Here is a 17,197-nt window from a genome sequence, read left to right on the forward strand (position 1 = left end):
TAAGTGGATTTGAGCCTTTCCCAGATGTCAGTCCTGAGGATGCTGCAATATTCCCCATCAAAATGTGTAAAGCTATGAGGCGGATACTGATGCCTGAGAGAGTGGGTGACTTGACATGCACTTGTATGACTGTTGTAATAGCAAACAGTGCAGCTTTCCCTTCCTCAAACACTGTTTTAACAAATTTAAAGAACACTCCAGTTCTTAGACAATTATCAGAAATCATATTTAACAGTTAAAAAAAAAAACACATTATCACAACCTAAAAATGCCCAAATTTTCTCTTAACTTCAGATAAAATATGCAGCAGCCCCAATGGCATAAAGCTTATTAAACTTAGATTCTGAGAACTAGAAAGTATATAAGCATAAATATTTACTTTCACTGAATATATACCGTATGTCATTCACCTCTTCCTTTCGGCTTCTCACTGCCAAAGTTCCAAACGGCATGCATTGTAACAAGACAATACTGAGGAGAGCAGCATTTCTGATCATCTGAATTGGCAGCTCAAAACAGATACCACTCCTTTTACAAAGGGAACAAAGGGTGAAAGGTGTGTGAAATTTGGGCAGTGGGCTAAAGGGAAACCGTGCACATGAAATTTGGGTTACCATGCCCCAAGTGTGTGTGCCACCCAAAACATAACACAATTACCTACTTCAACAGAGCTACTACCAACATTTACTAAAACCACATTAAAAATACACAGGATAATGAATGGTTCGAAAGAGTGCATTTGGAAGCAGAGAGAACCCAATTACACACCTTCCTGCAACAGAGTGCCTCGATCATACACAAAATAAACTTAAGCTGTTTACAATGTTTCCCAATTTTTTTTTATTTTTTCCCCTCTACATTTAACTATTAAAAAAGTTTTTTATTAATAAATGGCCTCCTCTGTGGTTCATATACAATCATAAGTGAACTTTAAATTCCATTTTATACAAACATCTCAAAAAATATTGGGAGTGAAGTATGGTAGGAAATATTGCTCACATTGCTAATTAACATGCGTATATGAAAGGAGGAAAATGTTTTGTTAGTGCATATACCTCCAGAGCAGAAAACCCACCCAAAACAAAAGATTTAAAATAAAACATACAGTAGCTGATTACAAAAAAAGGTAATGTCCACAAAATTAAGTTTTTCATGCTATTCTACTTTCCAGTACTATGGTTCAGGTAATCAATTTGCATGGCTAGATGTTGAATGTTTGAGGTATATAAGAAGGGATACCTGCACATTGAGGAAAATCTGTCACCTTAATGGTTGTTTCTTTGTTATTTGTTTGTTTATTCTGGTACTTTACCATTTTTAAAAGAATATTTTATTTACATCAAACTTCACTCAACTACAATGACATTCCAATTATAATAGATGACAAACAACGCCTCTATCACTAGGCACTTTTAAAAGGGAGTTTAGGCTTTACAGAACCCTTCTGATGCAATCCCGTATATGACATTACATCATCCCACCACCCTCGTCCCACTAAAATTATCCTTCTGGGGAAATATTACCTTATACAGCCTGATTAATTTACTATGGAAGAAATTAGTATAAAAGGACCAAAGGAAATGCATCATTTAAGACTAATAAAACGGCCTAAGATGTTAGGTTTGAAAGAGGAGGCAAATTGTATATATTTAAAACTAATTAAATAATTTAAATTTGACCTGTACTTTATATATTAGTGAGACACAAATATAGGCTATTTTCTTTTAAAATTTCATTCACATAATGGAAAATTTCTTGTTTATTAAAAATATCACATTTTGAGACTAGAAACAGTAAAGTGCATGAAAAGTTTAAAATATAAATTTCAGAAAACTCTTATAGCAGCAAAAAAGCAGAATAAAGAAAAACTTAAAAACACAGACACAACCTTTTCCTGTTAACTGTGCCATAATTAACATCAAGTAGCCAACCAATTTTTCCCCCAGAAAAACAGTATTACTACGTTCACTGCCTCTTGAGTCACAGATTTTTAACTGGCCCCTCCTGGGCAAAAAAAGGATTCCAACACTTCTAAAGAGCATCGACAGTTGGGAATAAACCAGTAGCTTCTTAATTCAACCCTGACAGACAATGGAAACAAAGATTAAAAGCATATAATGGCCATTTGGCAACTAGAGTCAGGAAAAATGATCCGAGGTTTTCAGCTACTCCCTGTTCTTTCTCCCCCACCACCAAATCCTTTCCACTGTTACCTCAAAAAGCCAAAACTAATAGCCACTTGTCCTACTTCAGGAAACACATGAGATATTTGTATCGCTTTTCCCTTTTAAAACTTGGATCGGGGGTTTTTATTCAGTAGTTTGTCTGTTTTTTTTTTAAACATTTGACTATAACAGCAAAAATTATTATACAGATCATATAATATCTGTTTCTCTAGCACAACCAGACAGAAAAAGGTAGATGAGAATAATGAAAAATACCAGACACTAATTTTGTGGGCATCCTAAAATATAACATATCCTATTTTCAAGATGTGTGGCAGTAGAAATTACCCACTATTTCCCAATAAATAAACTGGACAGAAAGGCTTAAAATTAATACTTCTAATGAGGTTATAACTAATAGAGGAACTAAATACAGTGATTCCTCAAAAAAAAAAACAAAAAAAAAAACCAGCGCTTGCCCAACAAACTGTCATGTGCTGTTAAATGCTTGATTTTGAAAGCATATTGTGCAACCATCTTTAATTTCTCTATTTTTCATATTATGGTTAAAGGCTGTATCATAGTTTATGTACAGATCTAGCAAATTTAAGTGCTTTGTTAATGTGCAAAAGACTTGGGGAGCCAAAAATCAGTTTGTTATAATGGAAAACAGAAATCCAAGAAACTTTTCCTGTAAGGCATGCTATCATTCAGTTTAAAATGTCGTATTTATAGTTTTTAAAAATTGCCTTTTACAAAAATGGTTGGCTCATTTGAAACCGTTCAAAAGAAAGTATTTGTTTTGGAAAAACAAATACACTCTTGTTGGGCCTTGAATTGGTGACTTACTAATTATGAATGTTGACTCCTAATATAATATGAAGAAGGTCGAATTTAAAAATATGTTAAATTAAAAATTTGGAAAGAGTAATACTTTGGTTCCAGCCCTAGTGCCAAATGATACCAATATGCACAAAAATGTACAAAACCTTAGAGCAAACACATAATGAAAGGAACCTGAAGAAGCAGCTTAAGGATGGCCATACTTCACTCCTACATACTTTGATTTACAACTGTACAGGTCCATAGCAACAGCTCCCCCGTCGTTGCGGGGCAGTACTCCACTACCTCCGATTAGGCAAGTGAACACCATTGACAAGAGGCAGAAGTGGAGGGTGGAGTTCAAGTTGTGTTAACAGTGAGAAGTGGTCTGAAGGGATGTGAGGGTGTGGACACCCAGTGATGTTGTTCTCAACCAGCCATTGAGGATCTAAAGGCCCCAGGACACCAAGCACGTTCATATGAGTCTTGGAATAGAAAATGTAGTCAATCACGCCCTGGAAAGAGATGGGAGGTTGGGGAAAAAGAAAAATAAATGCTTAGAAAGAAAGAATAACTCAAGATATATAAAGAACAATCCATAATTTGTAAAAGCCAAATACCCGAGTAACCCGTACTTTCGGTACCTGTTATCACGACAAGTCAAATAGGACTCAAGTCTTCAGTGGGTATTAACGAAATAAAGTGGGCTCAACAGGGAAATGCATGACCCTACTGGTCATAAAGCCCTGCATTTGTTTACAAGTCGTAAGGAAACTAAGCTAAACACACCATATTGTGTCTAGGCACCTTCTTTAAAAATGGCTTGCTTAGGTCAGTGAAATCTAATACATCAGTATAAACATTATGGGAACTACACTAAATCCATCAGTTTCAACAAGCTGTTTTTATATAAATGCATAACAAAAAGGTATGACTCAAATTAACTTTTTAATGTTAACTGGCATTATTTTCAGTTACTTGCACATCAAGATATCCAAATACACCTGAACGAAGTCATGGTAAAGCACGTTTCAGATTTGCCAATTCTAGTTCAGCTTTCCCAGATACGCCACGTATGTACAAAATACTACATACAGTTAATTTTTCTAATGTGTTCTTTTTCACGTGTTCTCATTTTCACAAATTCTGGATTCTTTACCAAAAAAATTTCAGCAGGGATGTGTGTGTGTGTGTGTGTGTGTGTGTGTGTATACACAAAATCAAGAGTTGGGTGTATACACACACACACACACACACACACCCCCAACTCTTGATTTCAGCTCAGGTCTTAATCTCAGGGTCTTGATATCAGGGTCATGAGTTCAAGCCCTGCACTATGTTCCACACTGGGCATGGAGCCTACCTAAAAAGGGAACGAGGGATTATAGTCAAATTTCTTCCTAGCCATATCAAGAGAGCCTGAGCCCAAGTGTGGAGAAATATTTCCAGATATGTAAGTATCTATTTAGAAATGCTACACATAATGAGTTCCAGTAGTATTTTAAATGTTATCACAATGAAATGGGCCACTTAAAAAAAAAAAGAAAAAAATTTAATGAAAAAAACTTGTATTATCAAAATTTGGAAATAATTACTTCAGTTTGTTGGTTCTGACATGACTAAGACCAAAATAACGACATTGTTCTTTTAAGGAAGAAGGCCTCATTCGACATTTAGAAACCATAACCTTGCCACAAATTAAGGTACCTACTTGAATCCAAGAAAAGGACTTTCTGCCATTAATACTCCAAGTTCAAATAGTTAAGAAATGATATTTGTACAAGGTATTACCCTTTCATTTTGGCTCATGCCCAGTTTTACAGTGACAGTTTAGGAAAAGGGTTCACAAAGGTCAGGGTGGATTTATTTGCCTTTATGAGAGCCCTCCTTTGCTTCAACTATAAAGTAAAAGAAACACAACTGAAATACTCTGTTACTGAGGTTGGATAAACCTAATGACTTTATTAGAGTGCCATTATGCAGATCAACTGCTAGACAGAATCCTTTGCAAACACAGGCCTCAAGAAGATGTTAAACATTCTAGAAAGTAAGACATATTTAATTGGAGGCATCACTTATAACTATTTTCTCAGTGTGAAACATCTAGAGTAAAATTTCTTATCAGAACCCTTAGCAAGGACATATCTGCAAACTCATCCAAATATCTGTACATACGTATTTACATTTATATACTGCCATATCCAAAAAGTAGGTTATTAGACTAATGATTCCTAACCTTTTTCTGATTCAAACTTTTTAAAAGGCTATAATGTAAGGAAAATAATCTTTATATTAGGAAAGACTGTAATAAGTCTATAGAAACATATTTGAAAAAAGGTAAAAATAATGAAAATCATTTATGAGCTAGCATTATGCTAAGTTTGTCTTATAAAAAGAATGTTAGAAAATTATATACTATAAATTTCATAATGTAATAGAGAAAGATTTACTACTTGACAAAACAAAGAAAGTTTACTATTTGCATTAACTGGCTCAGGCACACCCTTAGATTGGTGGGATAGAGAACAGCAGCAGCGAAAAGTCTGAATTAAGTTGTTAATTCAGTGTATCTGGCGTTATGGTCTAAAGGTTTCTGTCCCCCTAAAATTCACATGCTGAAATCCTAATTCCTAATATGATGGAGGTGGGGCTTCAGGGAGTTAATTAGGTCATCAAGGTAGTGTTCTCATGAATGGAATTAGTGCTTTACAAAGAGGCCCCAGAGAGCTCTCTTAGACTCTCTGCCACTTGAGGATACAGGAAAACAGCAGTCTGCAACCCGAAGAGGGCCCTCATCCAAACCCAACCATGCTGGTACCCTGATCTTATACTTCCAGCCTATAGAACCATGAGCAATGAATTTCTGTTATTTACAAGCCACACAGTCTATGGCCCATATTCTGTAAGCTATTATGAGGACACCCGGTCTACAAGTAATTCTCCTAACTGTTTACCCACCCTTTGGTATCTTCCCAATTAGTTCTAGATTAAAGGAATCTGACTTCTAAACATCACTTTTCTACATTTCTAAATTATTCAAGGACCAAGAAAGGAAACAAATGCTAAGCCAAATGAGTAAAATTTAACAACACTCTACTGATCCAATGGCAGAATATTGTACTTAGATCCGTATGTAATGCTAATGACATGATCCTTTTATATTTTATATTACCTATATAATATATAATATTATATATTTTATATTACCTTTTTTTACTGATTGACTTTAATAATAGGATGGCATAAAACCCTTTACATAAAATTGAAACACTCACTGTTATTTGGACTAAAAGCTTCATTCTCTGTTGTTAGGTATGCCCAGTTTTTTCTCTGGTCATCCTATCTTTCCAACCCCACCCACCTCCCATCCCACCCATCAATCTATCAAGTCAGCCAGTATATTTATCTTCCCATGTACACCTGTCTCTCATGGATTTACAACTCTATCCTTCTGTTTCATCCTATCCTACATACTCAAACATCAAACACTCTCTGAGTCATGCACTTTTGGTTCTTTACCTGTACTTCCTTGGACAATGAAAATGGTTCAATAAGATTTTTGACTCAATTATTAACACATGTAAAATCTTTTGAAGAAATATCAACAAAGGATTTTAAAACAATTCGGATGGTTAAGAAAGATGGCTCAGATTAATATCCCAAATTTTGTTTCTCTAATTTCCATTGATGGACAAGGAAAAATAACATTTATCAAAGCCTAGATGTGATAGAAATGATTTGGTCTTTTTAACTACACGCATACTAAAACAGCAATAAGAGCTGCAAAATTATTAAACATTTACTTTGGGGAACTTTAATTCAGATTTTCTGGGTTGTGCTGGCAGAGATGTATTACGTATCACTATAGTCACAAGGATAGGAATTAACCTATGGTAAACTGTGCGCCATGAAGTCTAGAGGTTTTCCTTTAAGGTTGCACAAGAGCAGGGGTGTGCTACAGTCAGATAGTACCTGCTTTCTTAGTGCCTCATCCCCACTCTGAATTCAATGGTATTATGTTGGAGCTTGAAATCTACCAGAATGGGAATACTTACGCCACAGAAATCAGCAAGCACCTCGAGTTAGTGTTTCTTTTTCTCAGAAAGCTGGTTAACTAATGTCTACCAGCACATGACTGCATATGAGTGATCTGAATAAAATGAACTATCACTGGGCATAGTACTAACTACTCTAACAGCAAAAATACTAAAATTAGATTCAATTTACTCTACACAATTTTTTCCTCCACCTCATGATCACAAAAGTCAACTAATAACATCACACAGATTTCCCTTCTTCCTATTTGTTCCTTAAAAAGAGGCTAAGCACCAAAAATATAAAATGGTTATTGGAAATGTGAAAGGCCATTTCGAAAATTTCCTTTGGTATTTTTATTATATTCCCTCTAGGATTCTTACATGAAACCACTTTCTAACATCTGCATTTTTTCAAGATAGTGTAAGAGTTTAGTATAGATGCCTGAAGTGCCAGAAAGTCAAACAGAGGTACAATGGAGGAGTTACACATAGTCAGAAAGACTGATCAGATAATTGGCAAAGGGAAAGTAATCTTACCTACAGAAAACCACTACAATCAATCTTTCTAAAGAACAATTTGTCTTGAACAATGGGTCCTCTAAATTTTTTTATTTTGAAAAAATATCTTTCTTTTTCTTTCATTAAGCTGGAGTGTTCCACTGCCTGGGAATATATTAATTTGACTACGTGGACATATATATATAAAATAGACCCTAAGTACAATTACCTCTAACCCCATCTCCCAAAGAAACTTAGAAAATTTAAAGATAAATAAGACATCAATGGAAAGTACAAAGAAAATTTTGATAGAATACTATGTAAATTCATTCAAGGTCAAATTACCCATATACCCATATCAGGCTGCTTATTATTTAGATCCTTACTAAAAGTTAGGGATGGTATGGGCAAGTGAAGGTTAACTATATTAATAAATATAAAGTGTTCTGAACTAAGCATTTTGGAAGTTTTTGTTATTTATCAGTATTACTTCAAATGTGAAAATATGAAGGTTTAAAAAGGTTCTCAAATCAGTAATAACAGAAAACAAAGCTAACAAATCTCCTGACAGTTAGAAGCATACTTAGTCAAGACATTTTGAGAATCTAAAAATTCCCGAAGATTATACAAGCATTATAAATAATGTTTATCTTTCTTGTCCTATGTTTGTATTTGAAATAATTTCTGTATCAGCCCAGAGGCGGTCACTCACTTTGAAATCAAAGGTGTAATTGGTGTAAGGCATCAAGTTATTTTCATAGGCGCTCTTCAGTTGGAAGCCATGTGTGATTCTCCCTTCTGAGCTTCCATTCTTGCCGTTGCAGCTGAAGTTCATAAGACACTCATTGTACCTTAGCTCCTTGAAGTCTTTATGGTTGTCAGCTACTCCTCCATTGCTCAAATATTCCACGACACCTAGCAGAGTAAAGGAAGGAAGGAATACTACCATTTAGCATTTTAGACCTTCTATAGGACCTTATGACCAAAATTTTGTTGTCAGGTGGATATACCAGGTTCGGAATGATTTAATTAGGTTGAGCCATATGCAATTGCCTTTTTGTGGTTGTCACTGCTAAAAGGAAAAAAAAAAATCAAACACTAACAATTTCATATGATTAAATCAGACTGAAGAGTATTTCCCTATTTCAGAACAAAGTATCAGGATCATCCAGAAATATCTTCAGGTTTCTTAATGGTTCTTCAAGCTAAAGATGATTCCCTGAGCCCAAAGTGGCATTCACCAAGAAGGTCTTAACCCTGAAGGCTTTTAGAATATTATCCTAAACCACTATATCTTGTTAGTATTTCACTATTCTATTCAGTCAATTAACAACTTTGGGAATATGTAAAATACAGCATACATAATAAAAAGTCATTTACAACAAAAATAGATTTTGGATCTTCAACACTTTTATGTCTAGGTTAGGTAAAAAAATATTCTTTATTTTGAACTATAGTGAGGCTCTTTCAGTCTCATACTATAAGGGACATTATATGCTACTTGGTCAAAAATATTAGATATGTATAAAGAGCTAAAAAGAGTAGAAGCATTCGAAAAATACATTGCTTCCATTTAACAAGCAAATATGAGAAATTTATCAGAACCCTTTTGATGATGATTAGTGAACACTGTCAGCCATCTCTTCCTGTCTGTGATCAGGAATGACAGCAACGTATCATGAGTTAAGTGATGAGCACAGTACCAGTACTGTGAATATGTGAAAAGCAACTATCACTGATCTAGCACTTACTACATGTTAGGCACTGTTCCAAGTGCTTTATGCACTTAAACCTCACAAACAACTTTATGTGATGGATGAAATTATTGTCCCCTTATTTAAAAACGAGGAACTCAGAGACTGCACTTGTTAAGTGGTAGAACCAGGTCCCAACCCTGACGGTCTGGCTCCAGGATCAGCTCACCATGCTGTGCTGTGAAATGACACAGCTCACTGGCTTAAAGAAAGCAAATGAAGCGGGAGAGATTTGTACTTGAGAGCATTCAATTCAAAAGAAGGACTAAGAAAGGAAGACATGGTTAAGATGCCAACTGGGTTAGGTGCTGAAGACAAGTATTCATAAAAGGATGATTCCAACATTTATTTATTAAGGAGAAAAAGTAAAGATATTTTCTAGATTTGTGACTTATGAGTTTCCAATTGCAAGTATTTACGTTATGTCACATTTACTGTTAAGAGAGTAAACAATTTAAAATAGCTTATTAAAAATATAAAAAATTTAGTAATAACAAAACAGTAATACTTAAATGTTTTACATTGAACTTTAATATCTAAAATGCAGAAATTAATTTTTCCAGAGATCTAAAATAATGTAAGTTAGGACATAAAGTAGTTTAGTGGAGCTCTAGAAGTAATGTCAAATCCAAGGAGAATATGGATCAGTCTTTTGCACCAAATATTAGTAATTTATCTTAATGAATTCACTGAAAAGTTGTAACCCTATTCAATTACCCGTGCTGAATATTTCCTGGCTGCCTCTTCTCCACTGCACTGCGCGCCTCAGGAGGCTGATGTAATCAATTGCAACCCCTCCTCCCACTCTACCTGCTGGTTGGATTTGGTCATGGGCAGACTGGCAGGAGAGCAGAGTGAGACTCCCATTTTACTGATGGCTTTGCCTTCACTCCTACTACATAAACCTCTTCTTATAACTACTTTTTCCAAGTTCTGATAAAAGTTCCTACCATTTTCTAAACCTTTAGGTGTAGATGTGGTAAAGGTCCCTAAAATTCCCTTAGTAGCAGAGGACTGCACCACCCCTTATTTTGTGTACCTTAACCCCGTACACATTTGTGTTAATAGCTTCTATATTAAACTCTCAATTACCCCAGGTCCTATCATCCCTGGATGCGTACTAATACACTCCCTTAATCTGGCAGAGAAATTCACTCAAAAGTTGGGAGCTAGCTAGCCCTTCAACTAGCAGTTAAAGCAAAACTGAAAGGAATGAGGAAATGATGTTATAAATACCTGAATCTGGCAATGAGTTAAGATCTGCACATAGCACCAGCGGGATGGAATTAGGATCTGCGGTTGGGCTGCCAGGCCTACTAGAGGCTTTCTCCAGAATGTTTTTAACCTCTGAGACAAACATCATGGTCTGGATGAGTTTCACATCAGAATACTCTGGGTCCCAATGCATGTGGGCATTTGCCACTATAAGCAGCTGTTTGTCTGCAGCATGAATAGGCTTCATACCTAAATTTAAACATTTGAAAAAAGAGGGTAAGATTATGCTTTATGTATCAAAAAAGCCATTATCTTAAGGTTTTCTCCCAAAAACCCATAGCCCCTTATTTTTTTTCCATTAATTTGTATCTTCCATTTTATCTCATAATGTAGTTCTGAGAAGCTAAAATGCTAAGATTCTGGTAATCCCAACATGGGAATTACTCCTGTAGATCAGGGTAGACAAACCGCAGCCACAGGCTAAATCTGGCCCACCATCTGTTTCTGTACAGCCTGTATGAGCTAACCCTGGTTTTACATTTTCAAAGAAGTCTACAAAAATATCTTCGAAAGACTGTGAAAGAGACTGTATGTGGCCCACAGAGACTAAAATGTTAACTTTCTGGCCCTTTACAGAAAAAGTTTGCCAACTTCTGCTCTATATGCCCAAGAATTATATCATGATACAATCAACATTTGATTATAGTTCCTTGATTTGCTGAGTTCTTGGTGTAAACAAGCACTTTAAATATCTCTGTCATTTAAAGATCACAATTACTTAGTAAGGCAGGTTTTCAGTTATTTGAATGACCTAAACCTTAATTTAAATTCTTCCCACTGCCCAGTACTCACTCACCTTGCATTTCCTGAGCACATCAGTGATGGATCAATAAAAGGTAATAACACTAGATTAACTTATACAAATTAAGTAAGTAAGAAAGTTTCCTACCAAAACAAGTTCATACTAAACACCCAAAGAGAGTAATTTTACAAAGGAGACACAGGAATAGTGTGCTCTCAGAAATCTGGACACGCAGTTTTTGGACCTGGCTTTTTTACTGTTTATTTTGGTGTTGGGATGCTTAACTTTTTTGGTACTTAGGTTCATCTGGAAAGTGAGCTATTCAACTAAAAAAGGTTCTTTCTTCTCCCTAAAATTGCTTTATAAATTTTGTCAAAATAAGTATTAACAGAGTATTAACTGTCAAAATGGGAAACAAAGTAGACAATATGTTAAAAATTATGAAAATTAAACTTGGTTAACAGGTACAAAGAAAAGACATCCATAAAATACTGAAAACACAAAGTTCAATGTGCATGGTATGAGGCCATTTAAACTATACATACATACATATACACACAGTCTCTGTTAGTAATGAAATTACTAATAAGAAATGAAAGTAAGAAATTAGCAAGAGCTACTCCTAGAGAGTATGAATAAGGAACTTACTTTTTATTTTATATACTTTTGCACTATTGCAGTATTAGTAAACATGCACAATTCATTTTCTATTAAAATTTCTATAGAACTACACTATGATCCAGCAATTGTGCTATAAGGTATTCAGCCAAAGGATTCAAAAGTAGCGCTTCTAAGGGATTCGTGCACCCCAATGTATAGCAGCATTATCTACAATAGCCAAATTATGGGGAAAGCCCAAATGTCCACCTATTGATGAATGGATAAAGATGTGGTGTGTGTATACACACACACACACACACACACACACACACACACACAGAGGAATATTACTCAGCCATCAGAAAGAATGAAATCTTGCCATTTGCAATGATGTGGAATTGGAGAGTATACTGCTACATGAACTAAGTCAGAGAAACACAAATACTGTATGATTTCATTCATATGTGGACTTTAAGGGAAAAAAAAGATAATGAACATGGGGGAAAAAGAGAGGCAAACCAGAAAACAGATTCTGAACTATAGAGAACACACTGAGGTTGCAGGGTGGGAGGGAGGTGAAGGGGATGGGCTAAATGGGTGATGGGGATTAAGGAGGGCACTTGTGATGAACACTAGGTGTTGTAAGTACGTGATGAATCATTAAACTCTATACCTGAAACTAATATTACACTGTATTTTAACTAACTGGAATTTAAATAAAATCTAAAAACTACAAAAAAAAATCTGTAGAAATGTCTCCTAAATTTTTCTATTGAAAATATAAAACTCTGCAGAAAAAGACCTAATTTTTAAGTCTACTGTTTTGATAAAATTAAGTTTCCTTTCACCTTACGAAGATATAATTATCTTCAATGTTGAGTATAAACAAGTAACTGAAGTGTCTGCTACATGTGACAGAAGTAGACATTTAAAAAAAATTCTACTGAGGTATAATTGACATTACATTGCTTTCAGATGTACAACATAATGATTCAATATTTACATACATTGCAAAATGAGTTACCATCTGTCACCATATAAAGTTAACTCTTGGGATTTACTTTTTTTTTTTTTTTAAAGATTTCATTTATTTATTTGACAGAGATCACAAGCAGGCAGAGAGACAGGCAGAGAGGAGGAAGCAGGCTCCCTGCTGAGCAGAGAGCCCGATGCAGGGCTCGATCTCAGGACCCCGGGATCACGACCTGAGCTGAAGGCAGAGGCTTTAACCCATTGAGCCACCCAGGTGCCCCGGGATTTACTTTCTCATAACTTTCAAGCGCACTGCCCTCAGGCCATACGTTATATCCCCATGACTTATTTATAAGTGGAAGTTTGTACCTCTTCATCCCCTTCACTCTTTCTCCCCATTCCCTAATCCCTCTCCCCTCTGGCCACCACCACTCTATATTCTCTGTATCTGTTAGTCTGGTTTTGCTGTCCTGGTTCATTTGTTTTGTTTTTTAGATTCCAGATATAAGTGAGGATATACAATATTTCGCTTTCTTTGATTTATTTCATCTAGCGTAACTCCCTCAAGATCCATCCACATCACTGCAAATGGCAGACTTTTTTTTTAATAGCTGAACAGTATTCCTTGTGTATATATACAACATTTCTTTATCCATTCATCTGTTGATGGGACACATAGGCTGCTTTCATGCCATGGCTATTGTAAATAATGACGCAATAACATGGGGGTGTATATCTCTTTTCGAGTTAGTATTTTCATTTTTAATTTTTTGTGGAACCACCACACTGTTTTCACAGTGGTTGCACCAGTTTGTATTCCCACCAACAATGTGCAAGAGTTCTCTTTTCTCCACAGCCTCACCAAGACTTGTTATTTCTTGTCCTTTTGATAATAGCCATATTAACAGGTATGAGGTGATAACTCACTGTGGTTCTGATTTCCATTTCCCTAATGATTAGTGATGCTGAGCATCTTTTCATGTGCCTGTTGGTCATCTCTGTCTTCCCTAGAAAAATATCTATTCAGACACTCTGCCCATATTTTAATCTGGTTGTTAATTTTTCTTGCTATTGAGCTTTATGAGTTATTTACATATTTTGGATATTAACCCCTTATTGGACATATGACTTACAAATGTAGAAAGTCATTTTTAAAGCAATTTGACAAGATAAAATCTTATAGCCAAAATTCTCTATGCTCCACTCTTTTCCTAGAAATTCTGTAGTGTCACTTCTGGCTGTACATTAAATGTTCACTATATTAAATATTAAGAACTATTAAAAACAACGGAGCCATCAGCACCTTCTATATTAAATTCCTCTTGTAGGAATAAGAGCCGTATTTCAAAATGTGAAAGTATCTGCTGTATAATTTCTAATTACTTTTCTGAATACTAAAAGGAGAATAAAACTCTGAAAGAAATTCAATTTTCATAAATTGAAGTTACCAAAAAAAGAGGTAACTAACTTTTGAAAAGAGTAAGACTGGAAAGGACATACAAGTAGGTAAAAATGGAAAGACCAAAAAAGAAGAAAAATTTAAAATATCTTATCAAAGATTATCTGATGATGGATAAAATAACAAAGAGAAAAGGGAGGTTTGACAGATAGGCATGGTCTGAATAATTCAAATCAATACTCAAGGCAAACATCTTTTCTTCTACAGTAAGAACAGAAAAAAAGTTTAAAAATAAAGCCCTAATGTGGTCTTAACATCTTCTCCTTGCTCTTGCCTAAAATATACTAATTAAGTAAACAATGAAATGTGCAAAGGCAGGCAGGATAAAGGGGAAAAAAAGGTCTCGATATGCAAAGTACATAATGAGTTTCTGACTTTGAGAGAAGCTATAAATAATCTAAAATGCAAAAGCTAAGTACCAGGTAGATAAAAGATCCCGCTCTTACTCTGACAATGACTGAGATATAACAAAGAAATTAGAGAAAACTTGCCAAGTACTTAACCTTAAAGACAAAAGATTTCACACTCAAGAAGCTAAAAATATGGCTAAAAAGAGAACCAACTCATCATAATTTCCAAATTCAGCATTTCCTACTTCAAATAACCTTTTGGAAATAATGGCATATTAAAGACTTTCCTTTTTACAGATTATCTGGTAAGTAATATCCCTAGATATATATGTGATGGTTTACATAATTAGTGTTATTTTCCAGCCCATCTCCCCTAACTTTCCTCAAAGACAAAAAAATCACTGTGCAACAAATAAGGCAGAGTCTACGCACTTGTCTGAAATGGAAAGCACGAGATGGTGGTTATTTTTAGTAAGAATATTTTAAATGGTACTCACCTGTTCCAAATAGTTCTTTGTGGACCTCTAATACCACAGCGACACCAATATTATCTTTTGTCATCACTCTGTTCAGCATAGCTTCGGATCCATCTGAATTAGCCATTGCCACCTGGTTAAATTCCACTGTATGCTTTTGCACCAAGGTAAATCTAAAAGGCACAATGCATTAATTAGTATTAGGTATTAGGTACTTGGACTATCGTGCTAAAATACATTAGATGAGGGAGCACAAGATACACACACTGTTCACTGTCTCCCTAGTCATTTTCCATCTGCAAGGGGACATGCGATGAATTTCTGCCAGTGAGATGTAAGACGTGTGATTAAAAACTTTCTTAGAAGTGCCATCTAGCAAAGGCATATGTCCTTTTATGGCTTTATCCCTGTGGTAAGCAGCAGGAGGGCAAAAGCCAACCCATTATGGACTGGGAAGCAGATGAAGCAGTTCCGGACTACCATATCTGGACTTGTGTGAAAAAAGTGCCCTTCTTCCATTTCTTTAAATTGCTGTTAGAACTTTCTGGTATTTAAAGGTGAACACAACCTTAACTCAGTTAGCAGATTAATGACAAAGAACAGAGTAAAATCTACCTACCCTGTTTGCAGTTTTATTCTTACCCCATCACGAGATTTGTCACACCCTTATCTCAACTAAGAAGGCAATTTTTCTACCTGGCCTTTACTAAAAAGCTGGCATTACATGTATGTAAGGCTTCAGGAGAACAGCTTCTATAAGGTGAAAAATGGCTCCCCATGTGACTACAGTTTCTGCATGGATAGTATGTTCTTTCTTTACTTCCAAATTAATAATCGTAGATTTATAGGACTTAACAGAATTGAGTGTAGTACTGACACAGTCATACTGATGACATACATATGAAAAAGTCATACTGCTTTGGGTCAAGCCATTTAACAACTCTTTCAGCCTAGTTTTATCAGATCTGTAAAATATTTATAAATGGCCAAAACTAACTAAACATACTACTTTTCACTAAATAGTATGTGGAGAGAAGACACCTTTATTCTTTTAACAGGTCTCCATCTCATCCTCCCCCCAGCTTTGAAACAGAAGCACGCACTCATGTCTTTATAAACTAAAATCTTACTATGCTGCAGGCCACTGTGCTAGATGAAATCGTACTCCTCTCCCTGCCCCAATTCTCATGCAGAGAAGAATAAAAAGTCAGGTCAAATGCTTATTTCCAACCCAGAGTGATAAAAAGGAGCACAGTTTTCACCTCTACTTTAACGAGGTGACATTTAAACTGAAACATGAAGGATGAGGAGTTACCGAGGTGAAGAATGGAATTAAGAGCACTCCAGGTTAAGGAAGAAGCAAAGATCCTCGGGCAGCAAAGACCTTTGCACATTTGTGGGATGGAAAAGAATGGAAGGGTATAAAATTACGTTAGAGACGAAAGGCAACAATGGAAGATTCTAAGCAAGGACATGATATTACGTTAAATTTTAAGATCACTCCAGCTGCTTTGTGGAGAATGATTACAGGAGCTGAAGTGGGAACTGTGAGACCAAACAAAGTTTCTGAGGTTGTATAAATGACAAATGACGGTGGCTTGGACTAAGGCAAGAGAAAGAGAGAAGAAGGAAGATTCAAAATACGTTCTACAGGTAGATATGCCCATTCTCCATATCAGACTTTTCCAAACATCTAGGCAATAGACATCTTTTTCAAATAGTTTCTGGTAAAATTCCCATACATAAAACAAATTAAAATAGTATTGTTTGAATAAATCAGTCACTGAAAACAATGAATCTGTTTTGATGAATATAAAAATATTAAATCAGAGGGTACTGATGATTATAATCTTATATCCACCTCTGTATCCAGTTTATTTCTGTATTTTTGTTTTAGTTATAGAGTATTAACAAAACCCCTGATTCACAGATGGGCACCTGGGTGGCTCAGTTGTTAAGTGTCTGCCGTAGGGCTCAGGTCATGATCCCAGGGTCCTGGGATGGAGCCCCACATCGAGCTCCCTGCTCCACAGGAAGCCTGCTTCTC

The 17,197-nt window shown here is 35.6% G+C and overlaps 1 protein-coding gene across 3 annotated transcripts in view; it reads right to left on the bottom strand.

Moving 5' to 3' along the window:
- Nucleotides 1-849: 849 nt before the first annotated feature.
- CNOT6L (CCR4-NOT transcription complex subunit 6 like) overlaps nt 850-17,197 on the bottom strand; it is a 111,590-nt gene continuing 95,242 nt past the window's right edge. For all 3 annotated transcript variants that reach the window (XM_080831192.1, XM_080831191.1, XM_080831193.1), the window contains exons 9-12: nt 15,172-15,323; nt 10,513-10,740; nt 8,235-8,437; nt 850-3,502 (exon numbers count right to left, since the gene is read on the bottom strand). In XM_080831192.1, the coding sequence (XP_080687318.1) occupies nt 3,290-3,502; nt 8,235-8,437; nt 10,513-10,740; nt 15,172-15,323 (796 nt within the window). In that variant the 3' untranslated portion in view covers nt 850-3,289. The remainder of the gene's footprint in view (nt 3,503-8,234; nt 8,438-10,512; nt 10,741-15,171; nt 15,324-17,197) is intronic.

Source organism: Martes martes (genome assembly GCF_963455335.1).
Source record: "Martes martes genome assembly, chromosome: 2".
Taxonomy (NCBI): domain Eukaryota; kingdom Metazoa; phylum Chordata; class Mammalia; order Carnivora; family Mustelidae; genus Martes; species Martes martes.